The sequence below is a fragment of the Lepidochelys olivacea genome (genome assembly GCF_965140295.1).
Source record: "Lepidochelys olivacea isolate rLepOli2 genome assembly, chromosome: 3".
Classification (NCBI taxonomy): Eukaryota; Metazoa; Chordata; order Testudines; family Cheloniidae; genus Lepidochelys; species Lepidochelys olivacea.
Genome location: NC_140413.1, coordinates 31,634,421 through 31,649,460, shown reverse-complemented (window position 1 = coordinate 31,649,460; position 15,040 = coordinate 31,634,421). Strand labels below are relative to the sequence as shown.

General features: G+C 45.2%; 1 protein-coding gene across 1 annotated transcript in view; it reads right to left on the bottom strand.

Annotated features, from left to right (window-relative positions):
* The window catches only part of ADAM17 (ADAM metallopeptidase domain 17), a 63,069-nt gene extending 50,037 nt beyond the window's left edge, over positions 1 to 13,032 (bottom strand). The window contains exon 1 of the mRNA XM_084624745.1: positions 12,527 to 13,032. Within this exon, the coding sequence (XP_084480871.1) occupies positions 12,527 to 12,797 (271 nt within the window). The 5' untranslated portion in view covers positions 12,798 to 13,032. The remainder of the gene's footprint in view (positions 1 to 12,526) is intronic.
* Between the last annotated feature and the right edge of the window lie 2,008 nt (positions 13,033 to 15,040).

Below are 15,040 nucleotides of genomic sequence, written 5' to 3'. Positions count from 1 at the left end.
ATGTTTTACAGAAGCAATAAGGTGTGGGACCCCCAAGTCAAAAGTTAGTCAAGAACCAAGCTCTGTATGACAGAGGAGTTCCTTGAGATTTCATTGGTTGATGCTTCGAAGACTTTCTTGAAAAAGAAAGTTGTGATAAACTTAGATACACAATCTGTAAATCAATAAAGACTTTTCCAGACAACCAAGGCTATACAACTCCTTTACATCAATATCCTACTGAAATTAAATGTTTGATGTTAAGTTCTTTGGGCCACAGTCATACCTGATAAACTGCATTAAAGTTACACCAGGAATGAATCTGGATCTTAATGTTTAATAGAGGTTCACATTTGGGACAGAAGTTTACATTTGTCTAACCTCCCCCATCCCAACCTTCCCCCAAAGGTGGGTCATATTTGTTGGGCTTCCTGCATACACAAGATAAATTCCACAGCAGCAGCAAAGTAAAGCCGTTTCTGTGAGCTATTAACGGCAGCAGCAGCATCAGTCCTCTGCTGCTACTACTGTATGAGGAGTGGAGCAGGAAAGAGGAGAGAAACAAACCATCATGGAGAATCAAATCTCAGATTTGTTTTGGATTGCTCACAACTCAGGCTGGAGTTGTAACAGAGGAAAGAAAGTATTGCCATAGGGGAACACACTCAACTTGAAACCTAATCAACTTTTTTTTTAAAGTGTCAGAAGTAATTTTAAGTACTCTGACTCTGAGTCCCCAATCAACTATTGGTTTCAGAGTAACAGCCGTGTTAGTCTGTATTCGCAAAGAGAAAAGGAGTACTTGTGGCACCTTAGAGACTAACCAATTTTATGCTCAAATAAATTGGTTAGTCTCTAAGGTGCCACAAGTACTCCTTTTCTTTTTTCAATCAACTATTGTGATTTTACAAACATTTACTTACTTTTGAAAATCCCTTCCACCCAACATTGTGAGAGACACACAGTCAAACAAACAAACATCTGGCCAAACAGTAAAACACACCAAACAACAAAATCCACAAAGTTATTGAATTACTAAGACCTTACCTACATGGGAAAGTTTTTCAGTATGTTTTTCTGCTAGACCTATACCAAAAGAGTGCATCCACACCACTTGGCTTATGTCAAATTAAGCTACTTCCAATGCAAACCATAGCACAGAGCTGCGTGGATACATTTTTGGAATAGTAGAATTCTGGGACTTTGGGTCATATTAACAAACTCCCATGACGGCTGATAATTCATCTGGTTTTAGTGATTCAGTGACATTTTCAAACAGCTGTCAGGCAGCATGGTTAGTACCACAACCTGAGAGTAATTAATATGAACAGGGTGCCACAGATGCATTCGCAGTCACGCGGATGGATGGCTTTGTTTGAGTTGGGAGACAGCCATCAGCACAGCTGCCATGATGCCGTGCAGATACTGCTAGAGGAGGAGGTCGTCAAACAGTTACTTCTGCCCGAAGCAGCTTCACTCAGTGAAGTTCAGCCAGCACCGACTGATGGAACAGGTGCTACAGAAATGGGCTGACCAGCAGTACCGACAACTTCTGAATATAAAAGGCTGCTTTCCTCAAGACCAACGCAAAGCTCACCCTAGAGCTGCAGTGGCAGAACACCCACATGAGTGTTCCCGTCAGCATGGAGAAGCATGTGGAACCATCTGGAAGCTCACCACCCCCAACTGCTAACAGTCAGTACTTGACCAGTTTAATGGTGGTAGATCAGCTGTCAGGGCTGTTGTCACAGAGGTTTGTGCTGCTATTAAGAGGGTGCTGCTGCGTTGGGTTATAAAGCTGGGCAACACACAGGAGGTTATGGATGGATTTGCATGTTGGGGGTTTCTGAATTATATAAAGGGCCACTGATGGGACCCATGTCTATTATTTGCCCCCGCTGCACCAGGCCTCAGAATTTATCAACCACAGTGCTGTTCCATAGTGCTACGAGGTCTGGCTGATCACTGTGGTAGGTTCACCAACATTAATGTGGGGGTGATCTGGAAAGCTTGATGACACCAGGATCTTTAAAAACTCACTCATTTTATGCAATGAAAAAAATGGAACTTTTGCTCCCAAGACCACTGTGGATTTGAATGGTGTTGCAACTCCTCCTATCATTCTGGAAGTCTCAGCTTACTTTCTGTTTCCCTGGCTTATGAAGCCCTTTACTGGGCACTTGGATAGGAGAAAGAAGTGGTTTAACTATATCCTGAATAGCTGCAGAACAGTGGATTGTGCACATTTGGATGACTAAAGGGAAGGGGGAGGAGGTTCATAATAAGGCCAGATGATTCTGAGAAGCACCTGCCTCATGTTATAGCTGCTTGCTGTTGTGCAGAACATCTGTGGGAGCAAGGGAGAGTGTCTCACACCAAAGTCTGAGAGGCAGAGGTGAAGAGACTTGCTGAACTTTATAAACAGCCAAAAAGGATGCATCTGCAAAATGACCTAACTCGTCAGGGAAACACTGTGCTCGTACTTTGATGTCAGGATGCAGTAGAGGAAAAGGAATGTAATGTAACCAAGGAAATAAATAAAGTGAATACACTTTGTGCGACACTTTTATGGAACTGTATCTCAACAAAATCTTTCGGCAAAATTGTAATTAATAAAAAAAATATTTGATTTAACAACATAGCACAAAGTTAAAGCTAATGGAAATGAGGCACTCAGGCCCAAAATGCTGATGCACACATCATTGTGCAGATGAGGTAACAAAAATATGTAGGTGAATGTGTAGCTGATCTCCTTGTTTTGGGGGTGTTTGCTTTTTGGGGTACACATGGAATGGAACGGAACTGTGGGAAGGGCCTCTCTTGTGTACTTGGTGGAGTAAAAGGGTGTCCTAATCTCCTATGTTTTTGACAGGTTGCAGGACATGGTTATGTTGGTGTCCTGAGCATGGGGAAAGAGCAACACCATTCTCCAGAAAGTTGGTCTGTTTCTGTATCACATCCAGTATCTTTTCCCGAAGGTCCCTTTCTCTGTCAATGTATTCCCTTGACTGCTCGCTGACGTTCTCTCTCATTCCGATACTAGAGCATGAAATATTCTCTCCGTTTTTCTGTCTTTATGCCCTTCTGCTCGGATGCTGTCATGAGGTCAGCAAACATATCCTCCATCATCCTCTCTCCCTTCTCGTCTGCCAAGCCTTCGGCCACTGATAATGCCCCTCTCCGGCCACTGATAATGCCCCTCTCCATTAGGGTTCTGATATGTACAGTGTCTAGCACCTGATGAGTGCCTCACATTCACACACTACAATACCATGCAAGTATTTATTATCCTATTACTAGTTTCATGTCAATGGTGATAAAATGTGGCTTTTCTTCCCTCCTCAATTTTAGCATACTCTTCTTCTACTTTTACCAGTCTGGGGTGCTTTTGGGGATGGCAAGATGTTTTCCACCTTATTTCTCCCTTACACAGGACCAGTACTGGCGGGAGGGCGTCCCAAAGGGCTGGTTATTAACTCTATGTGCACATCTCCAGGCTGTCCTTACATTGGAGGATGTTATCCTAAGGTCGGGGTAGTCAACAGGCAGCCCGCAGGCCAAATCCGGACCACCAGACGCTTTTGAACGGACCCCCAAAATCTTATTTACTTATTATCATTCTTGTTTTCTACGGAGTTGATGTGTGTTATTTTCTATGGAGTCTGGATCTTGACTATACCTTGACCAAGAAATTTGGACCCTGACAAAAAATAATTGACTACCCCTGCCCTAAGGCATGTTCTCAAGAGGAGGGTCCTGTTCAAAAAAGCAATGGGCAAACCTGAAAGATATGCAGCACTTCTATTAACAAGGATGGTGCCCACATCTGGAACAGGGGTAGAAGAAAAACACCATCTATAGGGGATGCCCAAGTAAGCTTCATTGCCTTGCAACGTGTATTCAACACAGAGCAAGATCTCTCTCTTTAATTCTATTTTATAATGCTTGCCGATCAGTACAAAGTACACTGTAAGATTGTTTTTCAGTCAAGGGTATGAACCCTTTTTTCTGGAAAGGGGTTAACAGCGCTGAGGGGCTGACTGAAAATAACCATGATCTTCTGTAACTTGTGTATCCACAAATGCCTTATCTCTGCACATTATGTAGCCTCATTTGGACAATTCACATCATATTCTAATGCGTGTTTGATAATGTAAAGGTGACTAGCAGCTCAGGGCACTGATCAAACTGTAACCCAAAGTACTCTGTTTTTTTTAATTGTTTTTTCTCTTTCTGTATCTGCTGCCACTGTTCCTACCATGAAATGTGTATGGTTTTTTAACTGCTGCGGTGCCACTACCTTGAGCAGGGAGGGGGGCCCAAAGTTGACTGGGAGGGAGAAGAAGCACGTTTGGTTCATGGTTGTGGGATTTGGTATTTCAGTGAAATAAACTCTTGCACTTCTGAGGTTGTCGCTCTTTTGAACACACGGGAGGTGGGGGGGGGGAGAGGAGGGAAGATGGGACAATAAAAGCTAAGTAGGCAGAAAGGCACATCTGTCCATTCATATATAGCTCACATCTGCCCAGCGTTGCAGTGCCCAGCTAGTACCCAGAACAAAGTTGTTTAAATTTCCGTATTCAGCTAGTACCAGGACAGTTTACAGTGGACTCACAACTTAGGCGGGGGTTAGGTTCTAAAGTCAGCGCATAAGGCTAAAATCAAGAATAGTCAAAATTACCCTTGAAAATCCCTCAAATAGCCCATAAAGTATACTGTACATGGTTTTGTGTATGCAACCCTGTACAGTAATGTATAAATGTATAATGTACAGTATATAATAAAGAGTACATATGCAAAATATAATTTTACAGTACTGTATTTTTAATTATAGGGGGTAATTACAGAGGGTCGTCAGGGCTTGATGTCGATCCAGGAGACAGAGGTGATGGACAGCTTGGGTGACAGAGAGCGAGTCATAGACAAAGTGGTTGGCTCTGGTTCAGCTCAAGAAGTTGATTGCATAGGCTCATCTGCTGCTGGTTGTTTTTCCTTGAAAAACATGGTGATCGGCAACTGTCGCTGTTGTCTCTTGAGATGCTCAAACATTTCCTGATACAGTCTCAAATTGCCCATAATACTACGTGTGATTTTGAGGCTTCATTCCATAGAGGGATCGTATTCAGAAATTAAATCATTCTTCATTGGCAGATGCAGCTTCACCAGTAGTCTGCACGTTTTTGTGGTTGAAGCGGTTCCTAAAACTGTTAAGCCAACCTTGGCTGGCTTTGAATTCTTCCTCCTCAGAAGGCTGTCCCTCTTCGGCGGGAGGTTTGAACAGCGTGAGGAGGCTAAGAGCCTTTTCTCGCAACGTGTTGCCATCGATAGGCAGACTTTACAGTTCATGTCTTCCAGCCATAAGTTTAATGCCTTTTCAGTCTTCACCAGTCTAATCACGCACCTGGCTCGTCACCTTAGCAGTTATTGGAGCACTTGATGTCAAGGCTTGACGAATTTCTCTCTCTCAAATTTTGATGGCACGGATGCTAGATTTGTTGCAGCCATATTTACGCGCGACATACCGTCTCTCAGTAAGTCCAACACAGCCAGTTTTTCCTCCAGCGTTGGAATAGATCATTGTTCCTTCAGCTGAGTACTGATGAAGTAGTTAGTTTGTGTTTAGAGGCCGTGTTGTATGAAAAAAACGTATCTTGAAATACTAGAATCACACTCAGCGTGGCAAGATGCTTACACTATGAGAGATACGCAGGAACTGAGACCGACTGAGGGAACAGCAGATTCACGTCTCCCATCTCACGCTCACTCCGGGGCATACGCTCATTGAGTGGAATGGTGGACAGAATCGCCCGCACTATTTACAGGTATCTTGTTATTTTTCTTGCCGAGCGCATATAGTTGAATTCGTGTAAGTTAAATGTGCATATGATGTGACTCACCAGTATTGCAATACAACACATAATACTAACTAATTGAGATCCCCTCTGCAATAGTATCAGGCGGGCTCCCTGCCTGGGTCTCGGGGCCTATCTCCAATGCAGTCTCTACTTGGGGTCAATCTCTAGCTCAGGGTTAGGAATGCCAAAGAGATCTTGGTTGTCTGAAGGAACCTCTTCCTTGCTGGGTTCTGAAGTTGGCTGGGTGCCCTATAAACTACCACAATTTAGCAGAATTCGACAGTGGCCTACTTGCAAAAATCCAATCCAGTTCCTCATTCTATCCACATGTACTGGGAACATTAACGGAGATTTGTTTTTGTGTCTGCTGAAAAATGAGTTCTACGAAACAGAAATTGATACGTGAAAGATTCTGACTGGGCAAACGTTACGGCACTTCTGAAGTGTAATAAAAATAGTCTAGAACATATGAAAGTACATACAGAGTTGGAAAGAGCTTGAAATTCGTTTAATGAAAGGAAAAACAATTGATCCTTCAGAAATGTATCTTACTGAAGACTAAAAAAAGTACTGGTGAAATGTTTTGATGCACCTGATTTCAATCAGTCATTTGCAGAAAGAAATCTTACTTTCCATTGTTCTTCTGGCTCAGAGAATTTATACAAGCCAAACAGTGGAAACTTCTTGAAAGAAGTGGATCAAGTAATGGAACAACATGTAGGATGAGTTCAAAGGGGTATGACCCAGACTCACTATTTAGGGAAAAGACATTTAGAATGAATTGATTGAATAAGTCAGCAAGAAATTGCGCCAGAAAATAGTGTAAAGTGAAGGATTCAAAATATTACTCTATCATTTTAGACTGCAACCCCAAGGTTATCCATCAGGAACCAATGTATGTAATCATTAGAACAGATGCAGTTGACAGAAAGCCAGAAATTAAAGAACCATTCCTAGGTCATGCATGAAACAATTGGTCTCAGTTTCTCAAACACAATTTTAGAAAAGCTTGACAACTGCAGAGATCATTCCTATGATAATGGGGCAAACATGCAAGGCATTCAAGCTTGACTGCTACACACAAAAGAATACCCAAGCTGTTTATGTTCCTTGTGGGTCGCATACATTGCATTTGGTTATTGTAGATGCTAAAAAATCTTCACACGATGGTGCTAGTTTCCTGGGATACCTTCAGAAACTCTACAATTATTTTCCGCTACCACGCAGCATTGGGTTGTTTTGTGCCATCAAGTTAATGTGAAGTTGAAATCTTGAAGTGAAACAAAATGGGAAAGCAGAGTTAAAAACGCAGTAAGATTACAAGCTGCTGAAGTCACAAGGAGGCTCTGTTGGAGGTAAGAGAAACGTACTGAGGTCATGGCAAAAACAGAGCCTTGGCTGAGCAAATTGGATCATACCATTTACTGATATGCTCAATTGTGTGGAAAGACATTTTGATTAACATCAATCATATCAGCAAGCTTCTACAATCCTCTTCTGTGCAAACTGATCTGGCTACAAATTTGCTAGAAAGCACTTCTGATGTATTATAGGGAAAATGGATTTGCTGGTGCTCAAATAAAAGCCAAGAAGATCTGTGAGCAAATGAATACACCTGCACATCTCAAAGAGAAACATCTTACAAGTGCAAAACCTCCCCACTTTACCTATGAAACACCTGACAAACTATATGAAGACATACTTAATCAGTGAGAGGCCAATTTTTTATTTTTTTTTTAAACAGAGCAGTGGATTCAGCCATCACATCAGTTGAAAACATATTTCAAACTATGAGAAGTGTGAAAGACGAGTTTGGACTTTTTTGGGATTTGAAACAGACAACTGAAAAGCCCAAGGAATTGTTAAGCAAATGATGCAATAACTTACAAAACAATTCGAGCTCATAAATTAGATTGCAGATTCTTTTTCAAGAAATTGTAACATGCAGTTTGCTTCCAAAGAAAATGACACTTTTTGAAGTTCTCTCCTTTATACATGAAAGCCAAATTAAAGAGATATATCCTAAGCTTTGGATCACACTGAGAGTTGATGTAAGATTCGCAGCCATGGCAGCATCTTCTGAGAATAGTTTTTCAAAGTTAGAGCTGATAAAAACATTCTTGTGATCATCAACGGCTCAGGATTGTCTGTCTGGATTGGCAATTATAAACATGAATAACGATTTAGGAAGAGACCAGACACACCATGACATAACTAATGACTTTGCCTCAAAAAAGTGTAGGAGAAAAAGCTTTCAATGAAAGCAAGGTGCCGTTTTTTGTATTTTAGTATTACCCCCAAAATACCATTCATCTTATTTAATATGGACTTTTAACAAGTGTATTAGTATGTGTTGTGTTGGTGTTTGTTTGTTTGTAGAAATAACGCAATTTGTATTTTAGTGAGGAGCAAGGGGGAGCCCCAAAATATTCATTTTTAGGGCCCTCACTGGGCTAGCAACAGCTCTGAGGACATAGTTGCTATATGGACTTGTGGTATGTGAACTTGTCATGAGCTGGAATCACTAAGGGGAACATTTAAATAAGGAGGCATTATCCAGTCCAGATGACCTTGGAGCAGTGGAGGGCACACAGTTAACAGACAAGCTGGTCTAGGCGTGAAGCAATATAATGTGTGATATAAATAGGAGCACTGCCTGAAACAGTATAGTACACTCAAAATACATACACACAATCCTTATGCTGGTGTAACTCATTTCATAACAGTTATATCACTTCCAAAGCAAATTAAAATAGGATAATATGCCAGATAAATTGAAAAAATAACTTGTGTCCACACAAGAGAGCTTGTCAGAAAAACTAAAGTTATACCAAAAAACAAAACAAAGCTTTCCTGTGTAAAAAAAGCTTAAGTCAATCTCATACTTACTATCTGTAATAACAATAGGTACAAAAATTCAGACAAATTTGAAACCATCTTCTCCTCGGGTCATAATTATTTTTATAGGCATGGTGACAGACAGGTCTTAAGGAAAGCAAAAGCTACATATGAAAATAATTTGAATGAGTACCTTGCTCTTATTCTTCTGCTAACCTGCATGATGTTTGCAATTTGTAATGACTAACAAAGCATATATAATTTAAGAAAAATATTAAACCTACTTGTAACTACTTCCTATTGTATGCATTATTCAAAATCAGTGAGCCTGTTCAAAGCAATAAAAACAATGATGGGTAACTCAGAAGGAGTAACATGTTTGAAAAGTTTCAGTTCTCTGTAAGGACAGTCACTGACAAACTATGTCTCAGTCCCATAAACAATTATCCACACAAGTAGAGCCATCAAAGTCACTGGGATTACTTCTGCGAGGAAGGGTCGCAGGGAGGAGCCCTATATTCTCAGAATCCCACAAGGAAGGTGGAATTTGGCTGCTCCATGACACTTTTATGAAGCCAGTTTTTAGATAACAGTTTACTGGTTTTTGAGTACTGATTTGTTAAAGGACTTTTAAATGTTCTCCTTCCAGGCAGTTTTTTCATAGGAACATAGGAATTGCCACCTTGGATCAGACCCAAGGCCCATCTAGTCCAATAATCTGTCTCTCATAGTGGTCAGTGCCAGATGCATTAGAGCAGTGTTTCCCAAACTTGGGAAGCCGCTCGTTCAGGGAAAGCCCCTGGCGGGCCGGGCCGATTTGTTTACCTGCCGCGTCCGCAGGTTCGGCCGATCGCGGCTCCCACTGGCCGCAGTTCACCGTGTCTGGCCAATGGGGGCTGCGGGAAGTGGTGTGGGCCGAGGGACGTACTGGCCACTGCTTCCCGCAGGCCCCATTGGCCGGGCACAGCGAACCGCAGCCAGTGGGAGCCGTAGAGGTAGGTGTAAGAACCCTCTAGTAGGAGTAGCTGTGGGATAATCTCTCCCCCACTGCCCCCCACACATACCCCGCCCCTCACATACTGGTGAGTTAGGCAATGTCTACAGCTCAGGTAGGCATACCCGTATTAGCTGTATTCTAGCTAGCACAGTTAAAATAGTAACAAACATGTGGTGACACTGGACAGGTTACCAACATGAGTACGTACGTACCCAGGGTTCCAGGTGGTCTTCTACAGTCCACACTACTGCCACTGCCACCCTGTCTTCACTGATATCTTTAGCCATGCTACCTAAATTAAGTGCAGTAATGTCTACCTGAGCTGCAACCACAGCTTCAATTGCACATCTACTGCAGCGTAAACATCGCCTTTGAAATTGGCTTATGCCCTGAAGCACAATATTCTTTACAAACATTCTGTTGTCATTAATTAAGACAATTCTCAATATTCTTGAATTCATACAAATATCCAAAATGTTTTACAACCTGATGTGAAGAACTTAACAATGACTTCCTATAGTAACAGGTTCTGCAGTCTAATCACATGTGCAAAAGTATTTCCTTGTATCAGTTTTGAAATTTCCACCTTTTTATTTCATTGAATGTCCACTTGTTATTCTATCATGAGAAAGGAATTCCAAATCTACTTTTCCTGTACCAATCATTATTTTAAATTTTATCTGGTCTCCTTTCTACAGTAAACAATCCCCAACTTTTCAATCTCTCTTCATAGGAGTGTGTGGCCTTGCTCAGATAACGTAATTTACCCTGCACTTCTGTTCCCCCCGCATTTCTGTAAAATGGCAATAGTAGCTCTTCCCTGCCTCACAATGGGGTAGTGAGGAAATACTCACTATTGCTTGTGAGGTGCTGAAAGGCTACAAAGCGAAACAGAACGTTGAGAATCATTAAGAAAGGGAAGATAATAAGACAGAAAATATCATATGGTCTCTATATAAATCCATGGTACGCCCAAATCTTGAACACTGCGTGCAGATGTGGTCGCCCCATCTCAAAAAAGATATACTGGAATTGGAAAAAGTTCAGAAAGGGACAACAAAAATTATTAGAGGTATTGAGCATCTGCCATATGAGGAGAGATTAATAAGACCGGGACTTTTCAGCTTGGAAAAGAGACGACTAAGGGGGGATATGAGAGGTCTATAAAATAATGACTGGTGTGGAGAAAGTAAATAAGGAAGTGTTATTTACTCCTTCTCATAACACAAGAGCTAAAGGTCACCAAACAAAATTACTAGGCAGCAGATTTAAACACACAAAAGGAAGTATTTTTTCACACAGTGCACATTCAACCTGTGGAATTCCTTGCAAGAGGATGTTGTGAAGGCCAAAACTATAACAGGGGTCAGAAAAGAACACATAAATTCATGGAGGATAGGTCCATCAATGGTTACTAGCTAAGATGGGCGGGGATGGTGTCCCTAGCCTCCGTTTGCCAGAAGCTGAGAATGGGAGACAGGGGATGGATCACTTTATTACCACCTGTTCTGTACATTCCCCTCAGGGACACCTGGCTTTGGCCACTGTCGGAAGACAGGATACTGGATCTTTGGTCTTGACCCAGTATGGCTCTTGACCCAGTAGGGCTGCTCTTATGTACGGCAATTAGAGCCATGTAAACACCCTCTGTATGGCGTGCCCACCCATTAAAGTAGGCATTAGTAACAGATATGAAGTGTGCACAGTGGCTATTGTGATAGCAAGAGGTATGCATGAATTGATTTCTCTCAGTGCAGAGGAGACATTCACTTTCATGAAGGTTTCATTAATGATGAAGTTTCCCACCTGGCAGCTTAAGTTGTCAGCTATGAATGGATAGTCCTACAAACACTGACCATTTAACAGTACTGGTTAAAGAATCAGTGTTATGGAGATAGATCTCAAAGTTAAGTTTTGTTCAAACACAATGTCTAATTTGGTGGAAAATTGATATTTTGTTTAAATGTAGTAAACTCAGTTTTGAATTTAAACATTTGATTTGGAATAGAGACACCATCAAAACAACAGTCAGGAATTTGCTTTCTGATTGTAGCGTTCGTCACTAGTCCACCGAAGCTACCATAATAAACGTGATTAATAACACCACAAAGTCTGTGGCAGAGCCAGGAACTGACCCCAAACATCCTGAGAACCAGTCCAGTTCTTCCTTGCCCAGTCCCCAACAGGGTGAGTTTATGTACATATGTACACAAGCACACACACCCCAGCCCAAAATACATCGATCACTCCTCCCCTTCCCCCCAGCAGTGGTCTCTTGAGCAATCCTTCTCTCCCTCACTCCCAAACAATGATCTCTCCTATCCCCTACCCCACACTGTGATCACTCCTCCCCTCCCCTACCCCACACTGTGATCACTCCTCCCCTCCCCTACCCCACACTGTGATCACTCCTCCCCTTATCTCCCCCCCAAACTACAGTCACTCCTCCCCTTACCTGTCCCCATACTATGGTCATTCCTCCCCTTACTCCCCACAAACTATGGTCACTCCTCCTCCCCCTCCCCGCCAGCAGTAGTCTCCCCTCCCACACAGTGTGACCATTCCTCCCCTCTCCCCCCCCGCAGTGGTCTCTTCCGCTCCCCCCCACCACCATACTGATCACTCCTCTCCTTACCCACCCCTCATGCTAGGTCATTCCTTCCCCCCCTCCATACAGTGACCACCCCTCCCTTTCTCCCCGCTCCCCCAGCGGTGGTCACGCCTCCCCTTGTCGTCATCCCCCGCCCCCAGCAGTGATAACTTCTCCCCCCTCCCCCAACAGAAGTCTCCCCACCTCACTTTCCCCTCCCCCCAACCAGCGGTCAATCCCCTCCCCCAAGCCCTGCCCGCCCCTTACCGAGGCGCTGCTCCGCGGGGCGCGGCGGGTGTCTGAGCGCCCCGAGCGCGGGCGCCCGCAGCAGCAGCAGGAGCGCAGGGACCAGCGCACAGAGCCGGAGCCTCATGGTCCGAGCGTGGCTCCCGCTCACATCGGTCCGGGAAGCCTCCTCTGCACCCGCTGACAGGCTCCGCCGCAAGGCGCCTCCCTCCGCTCTCGGCCGGCTGCTCCAGTGCGCCCGACCCGCCGCCCCCAGCGCCCACACCCGGAAACCCAGCGGCTCGCGGAGCATTGTGGGGGCGGCGGCGCCGCCGCCATCTTGTCCCCGGGTCGGGCCGCGGGGCGAGCCCGGCGTGGGCGGGGAGTAGGTCGCAGCCCCCGCCGGGGCCGGGGCCGGGGCCGGGGCCGGGCCGCGCGCGGGGGAATCTGACGCCGACGTGAAGGGGACACCCCGCCAGCCAGCGAGCGAGGCCGCTGCCGGCCCCAGCCCGGAGAGAGCGGCTGACTCAAGGGGGATCCGGTCCCTCCTCCCGTGGGAGGAGCCTCACCCCCGAGTGCCTCGGCGTGCGCGCCGGAGCCGGGGCGCTGGCCCCCGACGCCCCCCTTTCGGGGGGAAGCTCCGACCGGGCACAAAATGAGCTGCCGGCGTCACGGCGGGCGGCTCGGTTTCAGGGACCCCCCCGGTGTGGTTGTGCTCCCGAGTGCCGCGGCGCCGTGCCCTCTGCGGGGCCTGGATCGCGGTGCGTGTTGCTGGGCATATAGTGCCTAGCCCGAGGGGGCCCTGATTGAGGCCTGTAGGCGCTGCCCAATATAAATAAATAACCATATATAATGTGTGAAGTCTCTTCCCAAGTTATGGTACAGTACTGTGGCTAAAACACGTTGTTGTCTTCTGCACTGCAAGCCTCAACCAGGATTTGGGGACATAGGACCTGCTCTACTAGATGGGAACAACAGTCCAGCTAGTCTGGTACCACCTCTCCAGCAGTGATGAGTAGGGTGGGATGTGGGGTAAAAAATGAAAACCAAGGGACAGGAGGGCAACATGACAGCGTGCTGCCTTCCAGGAGCCGAGACATGATGTCATGCTAACATGGGATAGACTTCTGAAGCCAATGAGGAAGGATCCATTGGTGACAGTTAAGGATATGATTCTGTCATGGATTCCATGTCGTTCTGGGACCTCCCTCCCACTCTGCCTTGAAGCCGTGCGGACTCGACTCCAGCCAGTGGCCTGGAGTTCTGGCCCACTGGCAGCTGGGGCGGCACTCGGGTCACCCTGTGAGGGAGGGTCGGGTGCTGGGGCTGGCTGGGGCATGGGATTGGGCAAGCAGCGCTGGGGCTAGTTCACCTTGGGGAGGGAGACAGCGGCCTGGAAGTGGCCAGCTCAGCCCAGCACTGGGGGCCAGCCCAGAGCCTCAGGCAGAAGGGGCGGGGCCAGCAGGCTAGCCTCCCTGAAGGGGGGCTTCCCACCCAGTGCCCATGAAGTCTTTGTGTGTGTGTCTCTTATCACCTTCGTAATTAATCTCTGAGTAGAATCATAGGACATTGATTTGGTCTAAGTTTGGACAATAAAACTGAATAAAAGAGACTGTGGGCTCTCCTTAGCAAGCTGGGGAGAAGCCCTGCCTTGCTAAAAGGGTGCAAATAGAAGAGAGGGAAGAATTATTTAGGGCAGTGGTGGGCAACCTGCGGCTTGCACGCGGCCCGTCAGGATAATCCACTGGCAGGCCACGAGACTGTTTACATTGACTATCCGCAGGCATGGCCACCTGCCGCTCTCAGTGGCCGAAGTTTGCTGTTCCCAGCCAATCGGAGCTGCGGGGGGCCGTGCCTGCAGACAGTCATTGTAAATAAACTGTCTCGTGGCCCACCAGCAGATTACCCTGACAGGCTGCAGATTGCCCACCACTGATTTAGGGCATGTGTACACTACAAAATTATATCGACCTAAGTTACCTCAACGTACAGCCACCACAGTAATTAAATCAGTTCTGCATGTCCACATTACACTCCTTGTGCTGGCGTCCTCACCAGGAGCACTTGCACCAAGTGAACTGCCAGTGTAGGGCATTGTGGGAAGGCTTCCAAAAGCCAGCAACAGTCAATGTAAGTAATGCCGTGTCTACACTGACACTGCGTTGACCTAAGCACTACACCTTTCTTGGAGGTGGAGTTATTAAATTGGCATAGCAGGCATGTTACATCGGCAGGAGCAACATTTTAGTGTAATCACTTACAGAGTTAGGTCATAAGCTCCCTTGCATCAACCTATCTCTGTAGTGTAGACCAGGGCATGAGTACCTGAGTAGTACATGATGAGTGTATAAATTGGAGTAGTAGAATGAAACTAAGGGAAAATATAGGATGAATAGTAGGAAAAACAACACAATTAAATTAGTTTTTTTCCTACGTAAAAAAACTCAAGGCTGCATAATAATCTTCAAGGGAAAGTGGTAGAACTCCCATTGTATATGACTTCTGAAACTAGACTGGACAAAGCATTAGGAAGTGTCCTGTAAGGAACAATCCCGC